Genomic DNA, 14,763 nt, shown 5'->3' with positions numbered 1-14,763 from the left:
TCTGATAAAAATACACATATACAATGTCTGCAGACTATTTGAGGGGTCCCCAAACGCCATCATAGACTCAGAAAGAATTTTAGGGGCTCCTCGCTGGCTCAGTCGGTGGAGCATGCGACTCTTGATCTCAGGGTTGTGAGTTCAAGCCCCATGTTGGGTGTAGAGATTACTTTAATAAAAATTTAAAAAAAGGAACCTTAGAAATCTAGATCCTAGAAGAAAAGCCAGTCATCCAGTCCATTCTCCCACCTAAGCCAGAATCCCTTCCAACAGCAGCCTTACCAAATGATGTTCCTCTTCTCTGCCTGGCTCATTCCTCAGAACTACCTCCTTCAGGAAACCTTCCCTCATGTTTCCTCCTCCCATCCAATGTCCCCAGCATCTCAGGCTGAGCCACGTACTTTCCCACTTGTGCTTTCTCCCTTTCTCCAACAACAGAGCTGGCTCTCTGCGAACCCATTCATTTAGTCCCATAACCCTGAGCTGGAGTTGCAGGAGACCGTGACCCTGTACTTGAGAATTCTGTACTCTTGAAGCCAGGGCTAATAACAGTAGTGGCCCATCTCCCAAAGGATGGGCTGTGGAGATCCCCCTCCCAGGGCCTCACGGTCTGCCCAGGGCTCACCACACCAGGGACACCCCTGGGATGACTGCCTTTCCTGCTGAAAAGTCCTGAAGAGCCTCTTAACAACTGAAATCGACGGACAGGAAAACTAAGGCCCAGGAAGGCAAAATGACTTACCATAGGTCAACATGCATGAAAGAGGCAGAGCTAGATCTAGGACCCAGGTCCCAGCCTAGAACTCTTTTCTTTTACACACGTGGCTTTATGAAAACTAAATCTGCCCTCACACTCCCACACTCATATGTGTATAGAGAATTTATGAAAAGATACACAAGAAAGTTAACTCTAGAGAGCATGACAGTCCAGTAATCAGAGAAGTGAGGAGGGAAAATTTTACTTTTTACCTTAGTACCCTTCTGTACTGTTTTATTTTTGTTTGTTTTGTTTTGACCACAAACATGTTTTATTTATTCATATTTTAAAAATAAATCTGCCACAGAAAGGAGATTCTGGCCCCAGCCCACTCCCAACACACATAAAACAAAGAGAAGCCATAAGTCAACCTGTCTAGGCATAACCATAAATTAATGAGATTGCCTTCTTGCATGGTTTATGGCCACTGGTCTCATCCATTCACAGTCACAGAGCAGTTGATGGCTTGAAGAATCTTCCCAGGAAAAGCTTAATTCAATTAGGGCTCTTGACAACTCCCTGAGGAAGCTCTGGTATCTTGCTTTTACTTACACAAATCAAGGGCAGATGAACAGACCCACACTCTCCTGGAGAGACCCCACCCAGCCCACAGAGGTTGCCCTTGCAAGACCCTGCATTAGAGCCAAGCCCATGGAGGTGACAAGGGAGGGAGGGAGGTGGCCTTGAAAGCACCACTCACACACAGGCTGATGCCTAAAAGCGCTCTGAGTGTCACTTTCGGAGCTCAGTTAAACTCCTGGCCTGGCATTTGGTCTGATAACTAGCCTCTCCAACCCTTGCTCTCCTTCCCCTCTGAGCAAACTGGTTTCCTGTCTGTCCCATGCTTCAGTCACATGGACCCCATCTCTACATGGAAGTCAATCATGCACTCCTCCGTTCTCCAGATATTCAGGAGCCCTTAGTCTGTGCCAGGTACAGATGAGAAAGCAAACAAAGGCCCTGTCCTCAAGGGGCTTACATTCTTATGGGGATCATGCTAAGAATAACTCTCTTGGTCCCACATCTTTATCTCGTTCCTCTCCATCCTTCAAGACTGGCTCAAGTTCCACTTTACCTGAGAAGCCTCCCCTACTCACTCCTGCCCCCAGAGACTGGTTGTTCCCTGAACTCTGCCTGCCCAGAGTCTGCCCATCCCTTGGCATGGACTGACCATTCTCTCCTGAGCACACTGGAAGCCCTAATGAGCAGGGCCCGGGGTTTCACTCTTCTTGGTTCCCTGATGGGCCACAAGCTAAACGCCTGGTGGCTGATTTTGGCCGACCTGCTTCTTCCATCCCGGCTTGAAGAGACAAATTAATTAGCTGCTCTCAGTCCTGGCTGACCAGTACAAAGACACAGCCTTTGTGAGCTTTGCTTGGCATACGGCAAGTGCTATGTAAGTGTTAGCTATTTATTATTTTGGTGAGCTCGTGGGCTCTGCCTGACACACAGCTGTGAGGTCACCGCTCTGCTTTCAGTGGCCTGGTCTCAAATAGGCTGAGTTCTCTGGAAGTGCCAGACTGGGCTTAGGGGCAAGTGTCCCCCCCAAGGGACTGAGAAGGGGGCCTGGGAAGGAACAGAACCGCTTATCCTGGACCTCACTCCAAGCTGCTTAAGGACATATCTTTTCAGAAAAGAACTCGCTCGGGGTAATTTGGGGAACTCCAAATTCTCAGCAAGTCAGTATCAAAACTCAGGGGTCAGGTCTGGCCTAATAGACCCCCAAACTGGCCCTGCCTGTTAGATGAGCTTTAGGGGGGAAGAAAATGAAGTCAGCATGGAAGGGGGGAGAGCCCACTGATCCAGGCACAACCCAAAACTTAGTTCAGTTAAAATTAGATTAGCCCATAAGATTAAAAATACCCACATATAATCACGGGCTGTCTAAAAGTATCAGTTGATGTTTATCGGCATCTAAAGAGATGGTTTGGCCCAGGGCGGTGTGTGCAGACAACCTTGGGGAGACATGTCTGACTCAGACGTTTGCAGGGGGTGTGAGTTCTGCAAAATGAGGCCCACACAGGTGACGGATGACTCAGGAATAACCCAGGTCCTGGGTTTGCTGAGTGAGCCTTCTCTCCCCACCACAGAAGGAAAGGGGGCAGGTGAGGGGATGATGGAAGGAGGCAGGCCAGCCAGCTCAGTACAGGCTGGCATTCCCAAGGGAGCCTGAGGCCTCTCCACTCCAGTTCCCTGCCTCTCCTGTGTTTCTGAATGCCAACACCCCAGAGAAGGGCTATTTAATTCATGGTGGGGCTTGGGGGAAAGGAGTGTCACAGTCTTTCCCTAAACCCAAGAAATGATCCACAGATTGCAGCCAAGACTCAAACTCTTCCTTGTTCAAAATGATTATGAGAAAAATAAAACTTCGGAGTTGAAAGGGAGTCGGGGCATAATGAAGAACACGGGTTCTAGAGTCAGAAAGATCTGGGCTTAAACCCCAATATTTTCTAGCTGTGCAAGTACCTGACACAGCTTCTGAAACAGGAGCTTAATAAGTGGCAGCTAACGTAATTAACAAATACTTGACAAAACTGTTACGTGTATTTCCTAACAGGAGCTCAGAGAGGATGTGTCTTGCCTAAGGTCACACAGCTCAGCAAAGAGCTAAGACCAGATCGCAGGTTTCTTAACTGCCTCATTCCTGCCTATTTATTCACCATGTTTTCGGTTGTAATTCACTTCCCTGCCTCTCCTTTCTCCTCCAGGAGGGCCTACAACACTTCAAGGAAAAGGAAAAGCCCTCCATTTCAAAGGTTTGCTGTTCCACTGACCAGGGCTCTGAGAATGACAGGTCCCAAGGCTGAGTTCAGCTCTTACACTCTCCATAAGAACTTGGAGCTGATCTGGCCTGAGCTCCAGACTACCCCAGACTTCCCTGCTCCTTCAGCTCTTCCCTCCTACTGAGGGAACTGGTGTCTCTCCTGGCAACCATTCAGATTACCAATATGGATATGCCTACGAAACCCCTTTGGATCTCTGGTCTCCCTTGATCTTTATAATGACCCAGTGTGTTGGCCAGGCAGAAAAGAGGATGGGCCTTGGGTTAGAAGTCCAGGGACTGTGTTCTTTGCCACTTACTTGCTAAGTGACCTCAGGGTCCTTAGATGTTCAATGGGCAACATCAATACCACCCGCTAACCCACTGAGACAATCAGAATTAAATACTATATATGCAGTGCTTTGGAAACAAGTTACAGTAGTGATGATAATTACTACCAAATACTGCCTGCCTTACAGGGCTAAAAAAATGTGTGCCACCTGCTCCCAATACAGAGGATGCCTCTCAGGGGATCCTGCCAGGCCCTGAGGGTAACTGAAAGCAGCCCAGAGGCAGAAGATCACAATCACAAGGTTAGCCTCCCCCTGCTGGCTAACCCCCCTTCCACTGGCACTCCCCTCCCCAGGCAGGGAAGAAGTAAGCTCTGGTCAGACCACGGAGAGGGCAACGCCAAAGAGATGGCAGGTGGGGCCACTACCAAAGGACCAGGGAAAGGCCCAGCCTCACTGCAGGATTCAGTTGTATCTGTGCAACTCAGAGGGACAGGGGATAGGCCCGATGCCAGGCACAGAACCCCAACAGCAGAGAGGGCTCCCACCACTGACGCCTGCCCCAACCCTAGAGGGAGTCCTAAAATTCCTGAGTGCCCGCGCAGCAAGCTGGGCCCCTAGTCAGTGGAAGGCTGTGTGCCCCTGTGGATGTGACTGTGAGGGACAGGAGACAGAGTTGCTGTAATCCTCCAACTTCACAGCACCCCTCTAAGAGGCTATGCCAAGTCTCAAACAGAAAATAAATAGCAATTCAACATCACAGAAGATAACCTCTATGAGCTGTTTCCTCATCTGTAAAACAGATAGCCTTTATTTCATATGATTTTAGTAGGAATTAAATGAGACCACTTTTATAAAGTGCCTAACACTACTCTGTAGATACTCAATAAATGGTAATTCTGATTAAAATACAAACACACCCAACAGAAGAGATGTCACAGGGCAGGCTAGGCCTCATGCCAAAGTTGTGGATAAACAATAAGGGAAACGGGTTCAGGGGGAGAAGTCAGAGCTGCTGCCGTGGACTGGAGTGGGCTGGGAAGACCGCCCATAGGGGTGGAGTCTGAACAGGCCCTAGAAGCTGCCTCATCAGCAGGGCACTGGGCTGGGCATTCCCACGTTTGTCCTCTATACCCGTCTTAGAAGGCAGATACAGTATCTTCGCCTTACAAGTGAGGCAAGTCAGGTACAGAGAAATGAGGCACCTGGCCAAGGTCACTGGTACCAAGGGGCAGGGACAGGGCCCAGGATTTCTGACCCTGTCTTTGCTTTCCCAGAGCTGCAGGAGCAGGGGTGGGAGCTCAGGTGAACGAAGTCCAGCAGCATGACCAGTCGAGGCCCTCCAAGTGTCCTGACGCTTCTGGAGACACATATTCAATACCTGAAGGCTTCCTCCCAGCCCCCAGCTGGCCCTCCCCTCCCACTGCCCTGCCGTCAGGCAGCTGTTTTCCCAAAGAGAAAAAGATCACCCCTTTCTTTTTAGAGAGTGCCATCTGGGCTTCTTGAGACAGTTTCAAGGTGACCTTTAAAGTTGTATCTCTCTCCTGAGAAGTGGGAGAGGGGAGTTCTGGTCTTATTTTTACAGGAGACCGGTTGTTGGGGCTGATATCCAGGTGTGTGAAGTGGGCAGTAGTGACCCCTACCTCCTCTATGCACAACTTGTTTAAGGAGGAAATGGCAGGATACACCTTGCAAAGACCAAAACCAAAAAAATTGTTATAACATGTGAAGAGACAAAGGAAGGCTTTTTTTTTTTTTTTTTTGTCTCTGGTCCAGAGACAAGATGAATACCTGCCTTATGGGCTCTCGGGCCTCTGCCAGGAGTTCCAGGTCAGGGATATGGGCAAACAAACGCAGGGGGTGCCAGTGGTGAGTTGTGTTACCGTGAGGCTTTCCCTTGGAAAAAGGCTAGACCGGGAGTCCGGTGAACCGGGGACAAAGTGGAATTCACACAGGGTCCAGATCACAAGGTGGGGAGGGGGCCAGCGGCAGACACAGCCTAAGGCTTCTTGGGGGTCATTCTCACAAGACTCCCAATTGTCTAAACTCCCCCCTGCCACACCACCAGCCCCTCCCTACCAAGGAAAAGTCAAGAATCCCTGACTGTTGGAAGGAGCAAAGAGGCCCAGAGACGGGCCAGATGTCACCCCCTGAGCCAGTTAGAAAAGAACCCAGAGGCATTGCTCTAGAACTTCAGCGCTGGCCAATCCCACCCTCCCACAACCATCTCCAACGGGGTCTACTTGAGGCTCTGCTCAATGATCAGGGCAGGAAGGAGAACTGCACACGGCACTTTCTAATCTTAAAGGAGGGGTACCTTGCAAGGGAAGCAGCTGCCAGAGATGACAGAATGAGGGCTCCAACACAGCTCCTACCCACACTGCGGTGCTGGGAGAACAGGCAAGACCCCAGAATGAACTCCTAGGTGCTTGGGGATCTGGGCGTGCAGAGGGAGTGTGGCCTCAGCCCCCACCCCCGTCCCCTAAGTCAGTAGGTGCTATCTCCCTTCCCCCCAGGACCAGCCCGGGAGGCAGCTGAAGTGAAAAGAAGAACAGTGGGTAGGACACACCCAAAACCCTGAAACCTTAAGGAAGGACACCCAGTGGCAGCCTAGGGTTGAGAGATTTGTAATCCTCCAACTTCACAGGAAGACGGCAGGGCACATGGGTGGCTGAGGTAGGGATGCACTTGCCTTCGGTGGTTAAAATACCAACAGGGGCAGCTGCCACTCACTGAGTGCTTCCTGTAGGTACCCAGTTGACTGTACATGCGTGAATTTATGTCACTGTCACATCAGCAGCACTATAACTAGGTACTATTACTTCCCCCATTTTTATATATGAGGAAACTGAAGCTCAGACAGGCTAAGTGGCAGAGTGGTGGAGACTTTATCTAACCGGAACTCTACCCTGCAAAGGGAAAGGGAAAAAATGGGCGCTCACTTTTGCCACCTGAACAGGGACCCTTGAGATCCTTTGGTCGTTAATTCTCTTGACTCTCTTCCCCAGAATGGCCAGGTGCTAGGGCCCCTCTGTTTTCAGAACGCCCTTCCAAGCCAGAGACACAGACTTTTGGAACTGCAAACGCCCTCGGAGATCATATCCAGCCTCCTCATTTTACAATGGGAAAACTGAGGCCCAAGGCGGAATGACGTGCCAGGGTTACCCGAGTCAGTGGAATGGCAGAAATGTCGGTCCTGGAAGGGGCCAAAGATCAGCTGACAGATGGGGAGGCATGACTGGCCCAAGGTCACAGAGGGAGGTGGGATGAGAAGCCAAGTCCTAACTTTCTAGACTGATGCCCTTGCCATGGCATCATCTCTGTTCTCCACCTGCTCAGGGTCCCTGGCACAGGTTCCGGTGGGGACAAAGCAGGCCAAGCCTGACCCCATTAAAAACAGATATCAGGCCTGCAGGGACAAACTCCTTACTGCCCTGAGTAGGATCTCTGTGGTCATACTGTCGTCCCAATAGAAGGCACTGAGACTGGCAGTGTGTGTACCAGCTCCCGGTGCCCTAACACAATGCCAGATGTCGTTGGGAGGTGAGGGAGATGGAGAGAGAAGGGCAATTTATGAACAGTGATTGTGATCAGGTCTCCTCCTGATCTTACACAGACAAATGACACATCATGGTCACCGGTTTCTTACAAAAAATTCAGACACTGGTTTCATGACTCAATTGATATGGTCACATTTAGAGATTCTTGCCAGTTTCACGGCTGGACAAGACCTGCAGAAAAAGGCCCCAGCTTGTTCAAGGTCATGTTGTTGTCAGAATCAGTACACATAGCTCCTCTTGCCCAGTCCTTGACTTTTACCAGGAAGCTGGCTGCCATCAGGGCATAGGTGCTGGTGGCCCAGCTCCATATACAGGCCCTGCTACCGTCACAGCACCAAAGCTACACGCCAGCCACCGGATCTGTCAAAACAGAGTGTCCTCCTGCAGCATGTCCCAGAGCCTGCCTCACACAAGCCTGGCATCACCACTCAGCTCCTACACGCCCTTGGAAAAGCTGCAAGGCTTCCTACCAAGAGTCACCAACTCCCCAAACCCAAATCTGCAGCATCCCCGATCCTCATGCCTTCCACAGCTAGCTGAGGCTAAAAACTCAAAGGCAGCTTCCAAAGCCCCCCGGACACACACTTCCAGGGACTTCTGGGCTATTCAGGCTCCAGTGAATTCCATCAATCACCCAGCAGAACAGAGTGTTCAGGCCTAGGAGGGAGGGAGCCCAGGGAGGGGAGGGAACAACTTTTCTAGTTCCTTCTCCCAAAAAGAACATTTCAAAGTCTCTTCAGACCGGAGCATCCCAAGCCAATCCACTTGTCCCTCTCCCACTTGGTTGAGTGGGTGGCCAGCATGACTGGCCAGCCCATACGGCACCTTGAGACACAGCCGGGTGCCAACCTGGAGGTGAGCAGGGGCCAGACCAGGCTTCAGCCTCCTCCACTCCCCTTCCACCTCCAAAACAGACTTCAGAAATTTCCAGGGCCCCAGTCCCATAAACTGTATAAGGGATGGCATTCCTGGGCCGGAAACTGACTCAGGGGCTCCCAGCCAGCCTGGGCAGGCAGAGCTGACAGATAACATTCTGGGAAAAAGGGAAGGTGATACTATGGGGATCCCTCATGTTCCGCCACACTTCTAGGTCTCCAGCACACGGGTCCCCTGCTATACTTAAACTCCTCAGACAGGCCAAGTAGATATACACTCCATCCTGGAACGCCCTCCCATGAAGCATGTAATTGCACTGGTTGTTGTTGACAGAGCAGGCTGTGCCACTTGCTGGAAGACACTCCTCTGGCTCACACACAGCTAGGTGCCTGGCTCCCCTCGGGGTCTGGCCCAGCCAGAGGAGACCTGCAGGCCTGGAGCCCTTGCTCAAAGTACCCAGTACCAGAAGCATCCCATGCTCTAATCCTGCTTTCTCCCACGCACAAAGCTGGCTCCGATCTCGGGAAGGCTCAGACCACAGAGTTCAAGTTTGAGAAGAACAAAGATGGCTGGATGGAGGTTGGAGTGGTCCAGACCCTTATTCCCGGGCAGCCTCAAGGGGTAAGGATGGGACAAGAGGCTCACCAATTTGGTGTTACCAGAAGTGTCGGAGCAAACTGGACTTACCTATCTTCATGAGGCAGGCCAGCAGGATCCAGAGCGAGATCTCAAAGGGTGTGCGCACATGTGTGTAGTCGATGCCCAGGACTGGAAAGGCCTTTCGAGTCTTCATGCTGTGTTCAGTGACGGAATGATTAACAGGCCGGCTCTCGGGGGGAATCTCCGGTGGGGCGGTGGTGACATCCCCAATAGAGCGTTCCCGTGGTGGCTCTGAGCCTCGGATGGTGCTGGCAGTAGGACTGGGCTGGAGGCCATGGCTCCTGAGAACCGGAAGCAACCCCACCAAGGCTACCACCATGAGCAATGAAGGGAAGATTCGTGGGGGAGAGCGGCCACAGATGCCCGCCCACAGAGGCATCATGCTGATCCCTTGGCTCAGCAGGCCTTGACCGTCAGCAAAGTGAGAGTAAGACCTGGGACATAGGTAGCAAGGGGTCAGCAGGTAGGAGACAGTCTGGGGCAGTTCCTAGGAAAAGTTCATGTTTTAGAGAGGTAATTGTGTGGAAGCAGATCTCTGGGAATGGAGGGAGGCTGGGTGTGCAATGGAGAACTCCAAACTGGGGAAAGGGGACAAGGACCCAGAAAGGACCACAGGAAGAGACTAAAAGGTCTGGAACTCCAGGCCTGGAAAAAGGGGTGGGGGAAGAGACTGCACCCTAGAGACAGAGGAAGGGACAGGATAGGCTGGACCCCAGGCAAGGAAAAGGAGGAGGGAAGGCTGGGACCCTTGGCTGAGGAAAGTGACTGAGGAGCTGGGACTCAGCTAAGGGAAGGGGCAGGGAGCCCGAGCTAAAGGAAGGGGAACGAAAGGGGTGGGAGCCAATCCAGGAAAAGAAGAGAGGGGGCTGGGAGCCCAGCCTGCGAGGAAGGAGTGAAGCCGGAAAGCGGCCCGGAGCTTCCCCACCCAGAGAAGGGCCGGGGTGCAGGCGCGCCGGGCTGAAATTCCGGGGAAATGGAGGGAGGCGGAAGGCGGAGGCAGGCGGCCTGGCAGGAGGGCACCTCGGCGCGGGCTGGGGGCGGCTCGCGGTGGGCCGGCAGCAACACACCCCTCCTTGCGGCCCCGGCGCAGCGCGGCGCTCCGCCCCGGCCCAGCTTCAGGTCCGCCGCGTCCAGTTCCAATGACAGCTCCAGCCCCGGCCCCAGCCCCAGCCCCGGCGGCGGTGCACTGATGCCTCGCTAAGCCCGGGGCTGCAATTTATAGGCACCAGCGAGCAGCCAGCGCAGCAGGCTAGAGAGACCTGTCAGCGCCCTCTCGTCGCAGCGACCCCTGTCGCCAAGGGAAGGAAGTACGCGTAAGAAGAGGAAGAGTCAGAAATGGCAAAAAAAGGGACTGAAGAGAAAGTCTAACTAACAGGGGTGAAATGCTCTACCATTTGCAAAATGCTTTCACATGACATCTGCAGTCTCATGAAGAGTTCCTAACAGTCTTGTGAAGGATATATTATTACCTTATGTATTTAGTTATTATATAACCTTGAGCAAGTTACTTAACTTCTCAGTTCCCTAGCTTTCTCATCTGTAAAGTGGAAATAGTAGCAGTACCTATTTTGGAGGGATGCCATGATGACTAAATGAGATAATCTACATGAAGTATTTAGAATACAGCACAGCATATAGAACCATTATTATGATTCCAGCTTTGCAGATCAGAAAACTTAGTATATAGTTACATTCATTGGGTAGGGCTGCTGTAACAAAGTACCACAAACTGTGTGGCTTAAAGAACAGAAATTTGGGGTGTCTGAATGGCTCAGTCGGGGGGCTCCTGGGTGGCTCAGTCGGTTAAGCGGCCGACTTCGGCCCAGGTCATGATCTCACAGTCCGTGAGTTCGAGCCCCGCGTCGGGCTCTGTGCTGACAGCTCAGAGCCTGGAGCCTGTTTCAGATTCTGTGTCTCCCTCTCTCTGACCCTCCCCCGTTCATGCTTTGTCTCTCTCTGTCTCAAAAATAAATAAACGTTAAAAAAAAAAAATTTGGCTCAGACGGTTAAGGGTCTGACTCTTGATTTTGGCTTAGGTCATGATCTCATAGTTTGTGAGATTGAGCCCCAAATTGGGCTCTGAGCTGAGTGTGGAGCCTACTTGGGATTTTTCTCTCTGCTCCCCACCCCCTCAAAATAAAATAAATAAAACATTCTTTAAAAATAAAGAGGGACGCCTGCGTGAATCAGTCAGTTAAGCATCCTTACTTCGGCTCAGGTCATGATCTCCTGGTTCATGGGTTCGAGCCCCACTTTGGGCTCTCTGCTGTCAGCACAGAGCCCATTTGGGATTCTCTGTCCCCCTCTCTCTCTGCTCTTCCCCAGCTCTCTCTCTCTTTCAAGAATAAATAACATTGTTTAAAAAAAATAAAGAAAGAACAGAAATTTGTCTCATACTCTGGAGACTAGAGGTCTAAAATCAAGGTGTCAGCTGAGTTGTTTTTCTCTGGGGCTGTGAGGGAGAATCAGTTCCCTGCCCCTTTCCTAGCTTGTTTGTTGACAGTCTTTGGTGTTCATTGATTGTGGCACCATAAATCCAGTCTTCACATGGTGATCTCCTTGGGTCTCTGTCTTTGGGTCTAAATTTCCTTTTTTATTTTTTTATTTATTTTGAGAGAAAGGCAGAGAGAGAGGGAAACAAAATCCCAAGCAGGCTCTGCTCTGTCAGTGTAGAGCCTGATGCGGGGCTTGAATCCACGAACCACGAGATCATGACCCGAGCAGAAATCAAGAATCAGCTGCTCAACCGACTGAGCCATCTAAGGGGAATCAGCCCCCAAATTTCCCCTTTTTACAAGGCCCACCAGTCAGATGGATGGGAGCCCACCTTAATGACTTCATCTTAACTTGATCATCTTCAATAATCCTATTTCCAAATACATTCACAGGTACTGAGGGTTAGAATTTCAACATCTTTTATGAGGGTACAATTCAACCCACAGCAGTAGTGGAACTGAGATTTGAATGTATGGCGTCCATTGGAACTGGTAAGATTCAAGAGGTCATGGTTGCACACAGGAATCGTTGGAAAGCTTAGAGCAGCACCTAGCAACACCACATATATTTATCATTATCTTTCTTTGTGTGTCCTGAGGGCCTCAGATGTAGACTTTTGGTGTTAAGACTACATGAAGTTACACATTCAGTCACAAAGAATCATTGGTAGTCTAGAAGGAAGGCCTTCACATCTGCGAAATTGGTTCCATCATGAGACCACCCCACCTACATACTGTGCTATGAATTTAAGACTTTCAGATAAATCATATCACTGTGTATTATGCATGTTAAAAGCATGATCTTATTAGAGCTAAATATTAAATATACTGTAATATTCATAACCCTGTTTTGGCAAGTCCTCGGTTTTTAACCATTCAAGGCCCATACTTCTCTTGACTCAGAGAGTCACGTTTGGGCAGACCCTTCCCCCTGCAGATCTAGGGCAGTCTCAGGATGCTTGGACCCTGGGTGGCATCTCCCCCTGCCTAGGCCATGTCTGCTCCTCTGTCCCCTCATTGAATCTTTTCACTAAAAGTGATGGGAATTTTACAGAATTGCTGTAGCTATGACATCAACAGATATGTGGCAAATAATGTGTGGTATTAGGAAAGAATATGCTGGGTCACTTAATAGTTGTACATCATGACCAGGTCACATTTTGTTTCTGTCACTCAGTTTGTTCATGTGTATAAGAGGTGGGTGGGTGAGGGGGCACCCTGGCTGGCTCATTCAGTAGAACATGTGACTCTAGATCTCAGGGTCATGAGTTCAAGCCCCACATTGGACGTAGAGTTCACATTTTTAAAAAGTGGTGGGGGGTGCCTGGATGGCTCTATAAGTTAAGCATCTGACTCATGGTTTTGGCTCAGGTCATAATCTCACAGTTGTGAGATTGAGCCCCTCATCAGGCTCTGAGCTGGGCATAGAGCAATTAAGGTTCTCTCACTCCCTCTCCCTCTGCCCTTCCTCTATGCACATGCTCTCTCTCTCTCTCTCTCAAAAAAAAGAGGTGGGTACAACCATAATACAGACATGCCTCAGAGATGTTGCAAGTTCATTTCTAGACCACTGCAATAAAGTGAATATTACAGTAAAGCAAGTCAGATAGATTTTTTTGTTTCCCAGTACATACCAAAGTTATATTTATAGTATAGTGCAGTCTAGTAAGTGTGCAATAGCATTATATCTAAAAAAAAAAAAAAAAAAAAAAAAAAAAAAAGGGGGCGCCTGGGTGGCGCAGTCGGTTAAGCGTCCGACTTCAGCCAGGTCACGATCTCGCGGTCCGTGAGTTCGAGCCCCGCGTCAGGCTCTGGGCTGATGGCTCGGAGCCTGGAGCCTGTTTCCGATTCTGTGTCTCCCTCTCTCTCTGCCCCTCCCCAGTTCATGCTCTGTCTCTCTCTGTCCCAAAAATAAAATAAAACAAAAAACAAAAAACATTGTGCCTACCTTTTTTTTTTTTTAAGTAAGTTAATTCTACACCTAATGTGGGGCTTGAGCTCACAACCCGACATCAAAAGTCACATGTTCTACTGACTGAGCCAGCCAGGCCCCCCTGTGCATAACTTTATTAAAAAATACTTTATGTTTTTTTTGGCTTTCACCTTGCAGGAGGTGAAGGTGCAACTGTTTTTGGTCATCTCGAGTCCGGATTAATCCGACACCAGGTGCCTCCGCCATGCAACCTCAGTTCAACCCCAACAAGATCAAAGTCATCTACCTGAGGTGCACCATTGGGGAAGTTGTCTGCCCTGGACCTGTCGGCCCCCTAGGTCTATCTCCAGAAAAGGTTGGTCATGACATTGCCAAGGCAACCAGTGATCAGAAGGGTGTGAGGATTACAGTGAAACTGACCATTCAGAACAGAGAGGCCCAGATTGAAGAGCTACCTTCTGCCTCGGCCCTAATTATCAAAGCCCTCAGGGAACCACCAAGAGACAGAAAGAAGCAGAAAAACATTAAACACAGTGGAAATATCACTTTTGATGAGATTGTCAACACTGGCCGTCATATGCAGCACAGATCTTTAGCCAGAGAACTCTCTGGAACCATTAAAGGGATCCTGGGACTGCCCAATCTGTGGGCTGCAATGTTGATGGCTGCCACTCTGATGACGTCGATGGTGGTGCAGTGGAATGCCCAGCTCGTTAAGAACTACGAACGAAAATATTTCAATAAAGGATTATTTGGGACTTGTGGCTGGCTCAGTCGGTAGAACAATATGACTCTTGATCTCAGGGTCATGAGTTTGAGCCCCATGTAGGGTGTAGAGATTACTTAAAAATAAAAAGTAGGTTAAATAATTTTTTTTTTAAAAAAGGAGTATTTGAAAACCCACAAAAGGAAACTTTATAGCTAAAAAATGCTAACCATCATCTGAGTTTTCAGCAAGTCATAATCTTTTTGCTGGTAGAGGGTCTGACCTTGATGTTAATGGCTGCTGACTGATGTTAGTAGGTGCTGAAGGCTGGGGTGGCTGGGGCAATTTCTTAAAATAAGACAACAATGAAGTTTGCTGCATCAGTTGACTCTTCCCTTCACAAATGATTTCTCTGCTATGCTGTTTGATGGCATGTTACTCACAGTAGAACTTCTTTCAAAGTTGGACACAATCCTCTCAAACCCTGCCATTGTTTTATCAACTCAGTTTATGTCATGTTCCAAATCCTTTGTTGTCATTTCAACAATCTTCACAGCATCTTCACCAGGAGGAGATTCCATTTCAAGAAACTACTTTTTTACTCATCTATAAGAAAACAATCTTTCATCCATTCAAGCTTTATCATGAGATCGCAGCCATTCAGTCCCATCCGGAGGCTCCACTTCTCATTCTAGTTCTCTTGCTGTTTCCACCCCATCTGCAGT

At 49.6% G+C, this 14,763-nt stretch overlaps 1 protein-coding gene and 1 pseudogene across 2 annotated transcripts in view; one reads left to right on the top strand and one right to left on the bottom strand.

The window, feature by feature from the left end:
• The window catches only part of SLC9A1 (solute carrier family 9 member A1), a 47,738-nt gene extending 37,640 nt beyond the window's left edge, over positions 1 to 10,098 (bottom strand). Inside the window, exon 1 of one of the 2 annotated variants that reach the window (XM_053898763.1) lies at positions 8,932 to 10,098. In XM_053898763.1, coding sequence (XP_053754738.1) covers positions 8,932 to 9,286 — 355 coding nt within the window. In that variant the 5' untranslated portion in view covers positions 9,287 to 10,098. The remainder of the gene's footprint in view (positions 1 to 8,931) is intronic. The other variant, XM_019432434.2, reaches the window with a different exon arrangement.
• Positions 10,099 to 13,527: 3,429 nt separating this feature from the next.
• LOC109256743 (60S ribosomal protein L12-like) lies at positions 13,528 to 14,049 on the top strand (annotated as a pseudogene).
• The last annotated feature ends 714 nt before the right edge of the window (positions 14,050 to 14,763 follow it).

The sequence above is a fragment of the Panthera pardus genome, unplaced genomic scaffold, assembly GCF_024362965.1.
Source record: "Panthera pardus isolate Hobbes unplaced genomic scaffold, ASM2436296v1 HiC_scaffold_11, whole genome shotgun sequence".
NCBI lineage: Eukaryota > Metazoa > Chordata > Mammalia > Carnivora > Felidae > Panthera > Panthera pardus.
Note: the sequence above shows the minus strand (reverse complement) of the source record. Positions and strands in the feature narration are given on the sequence as shown.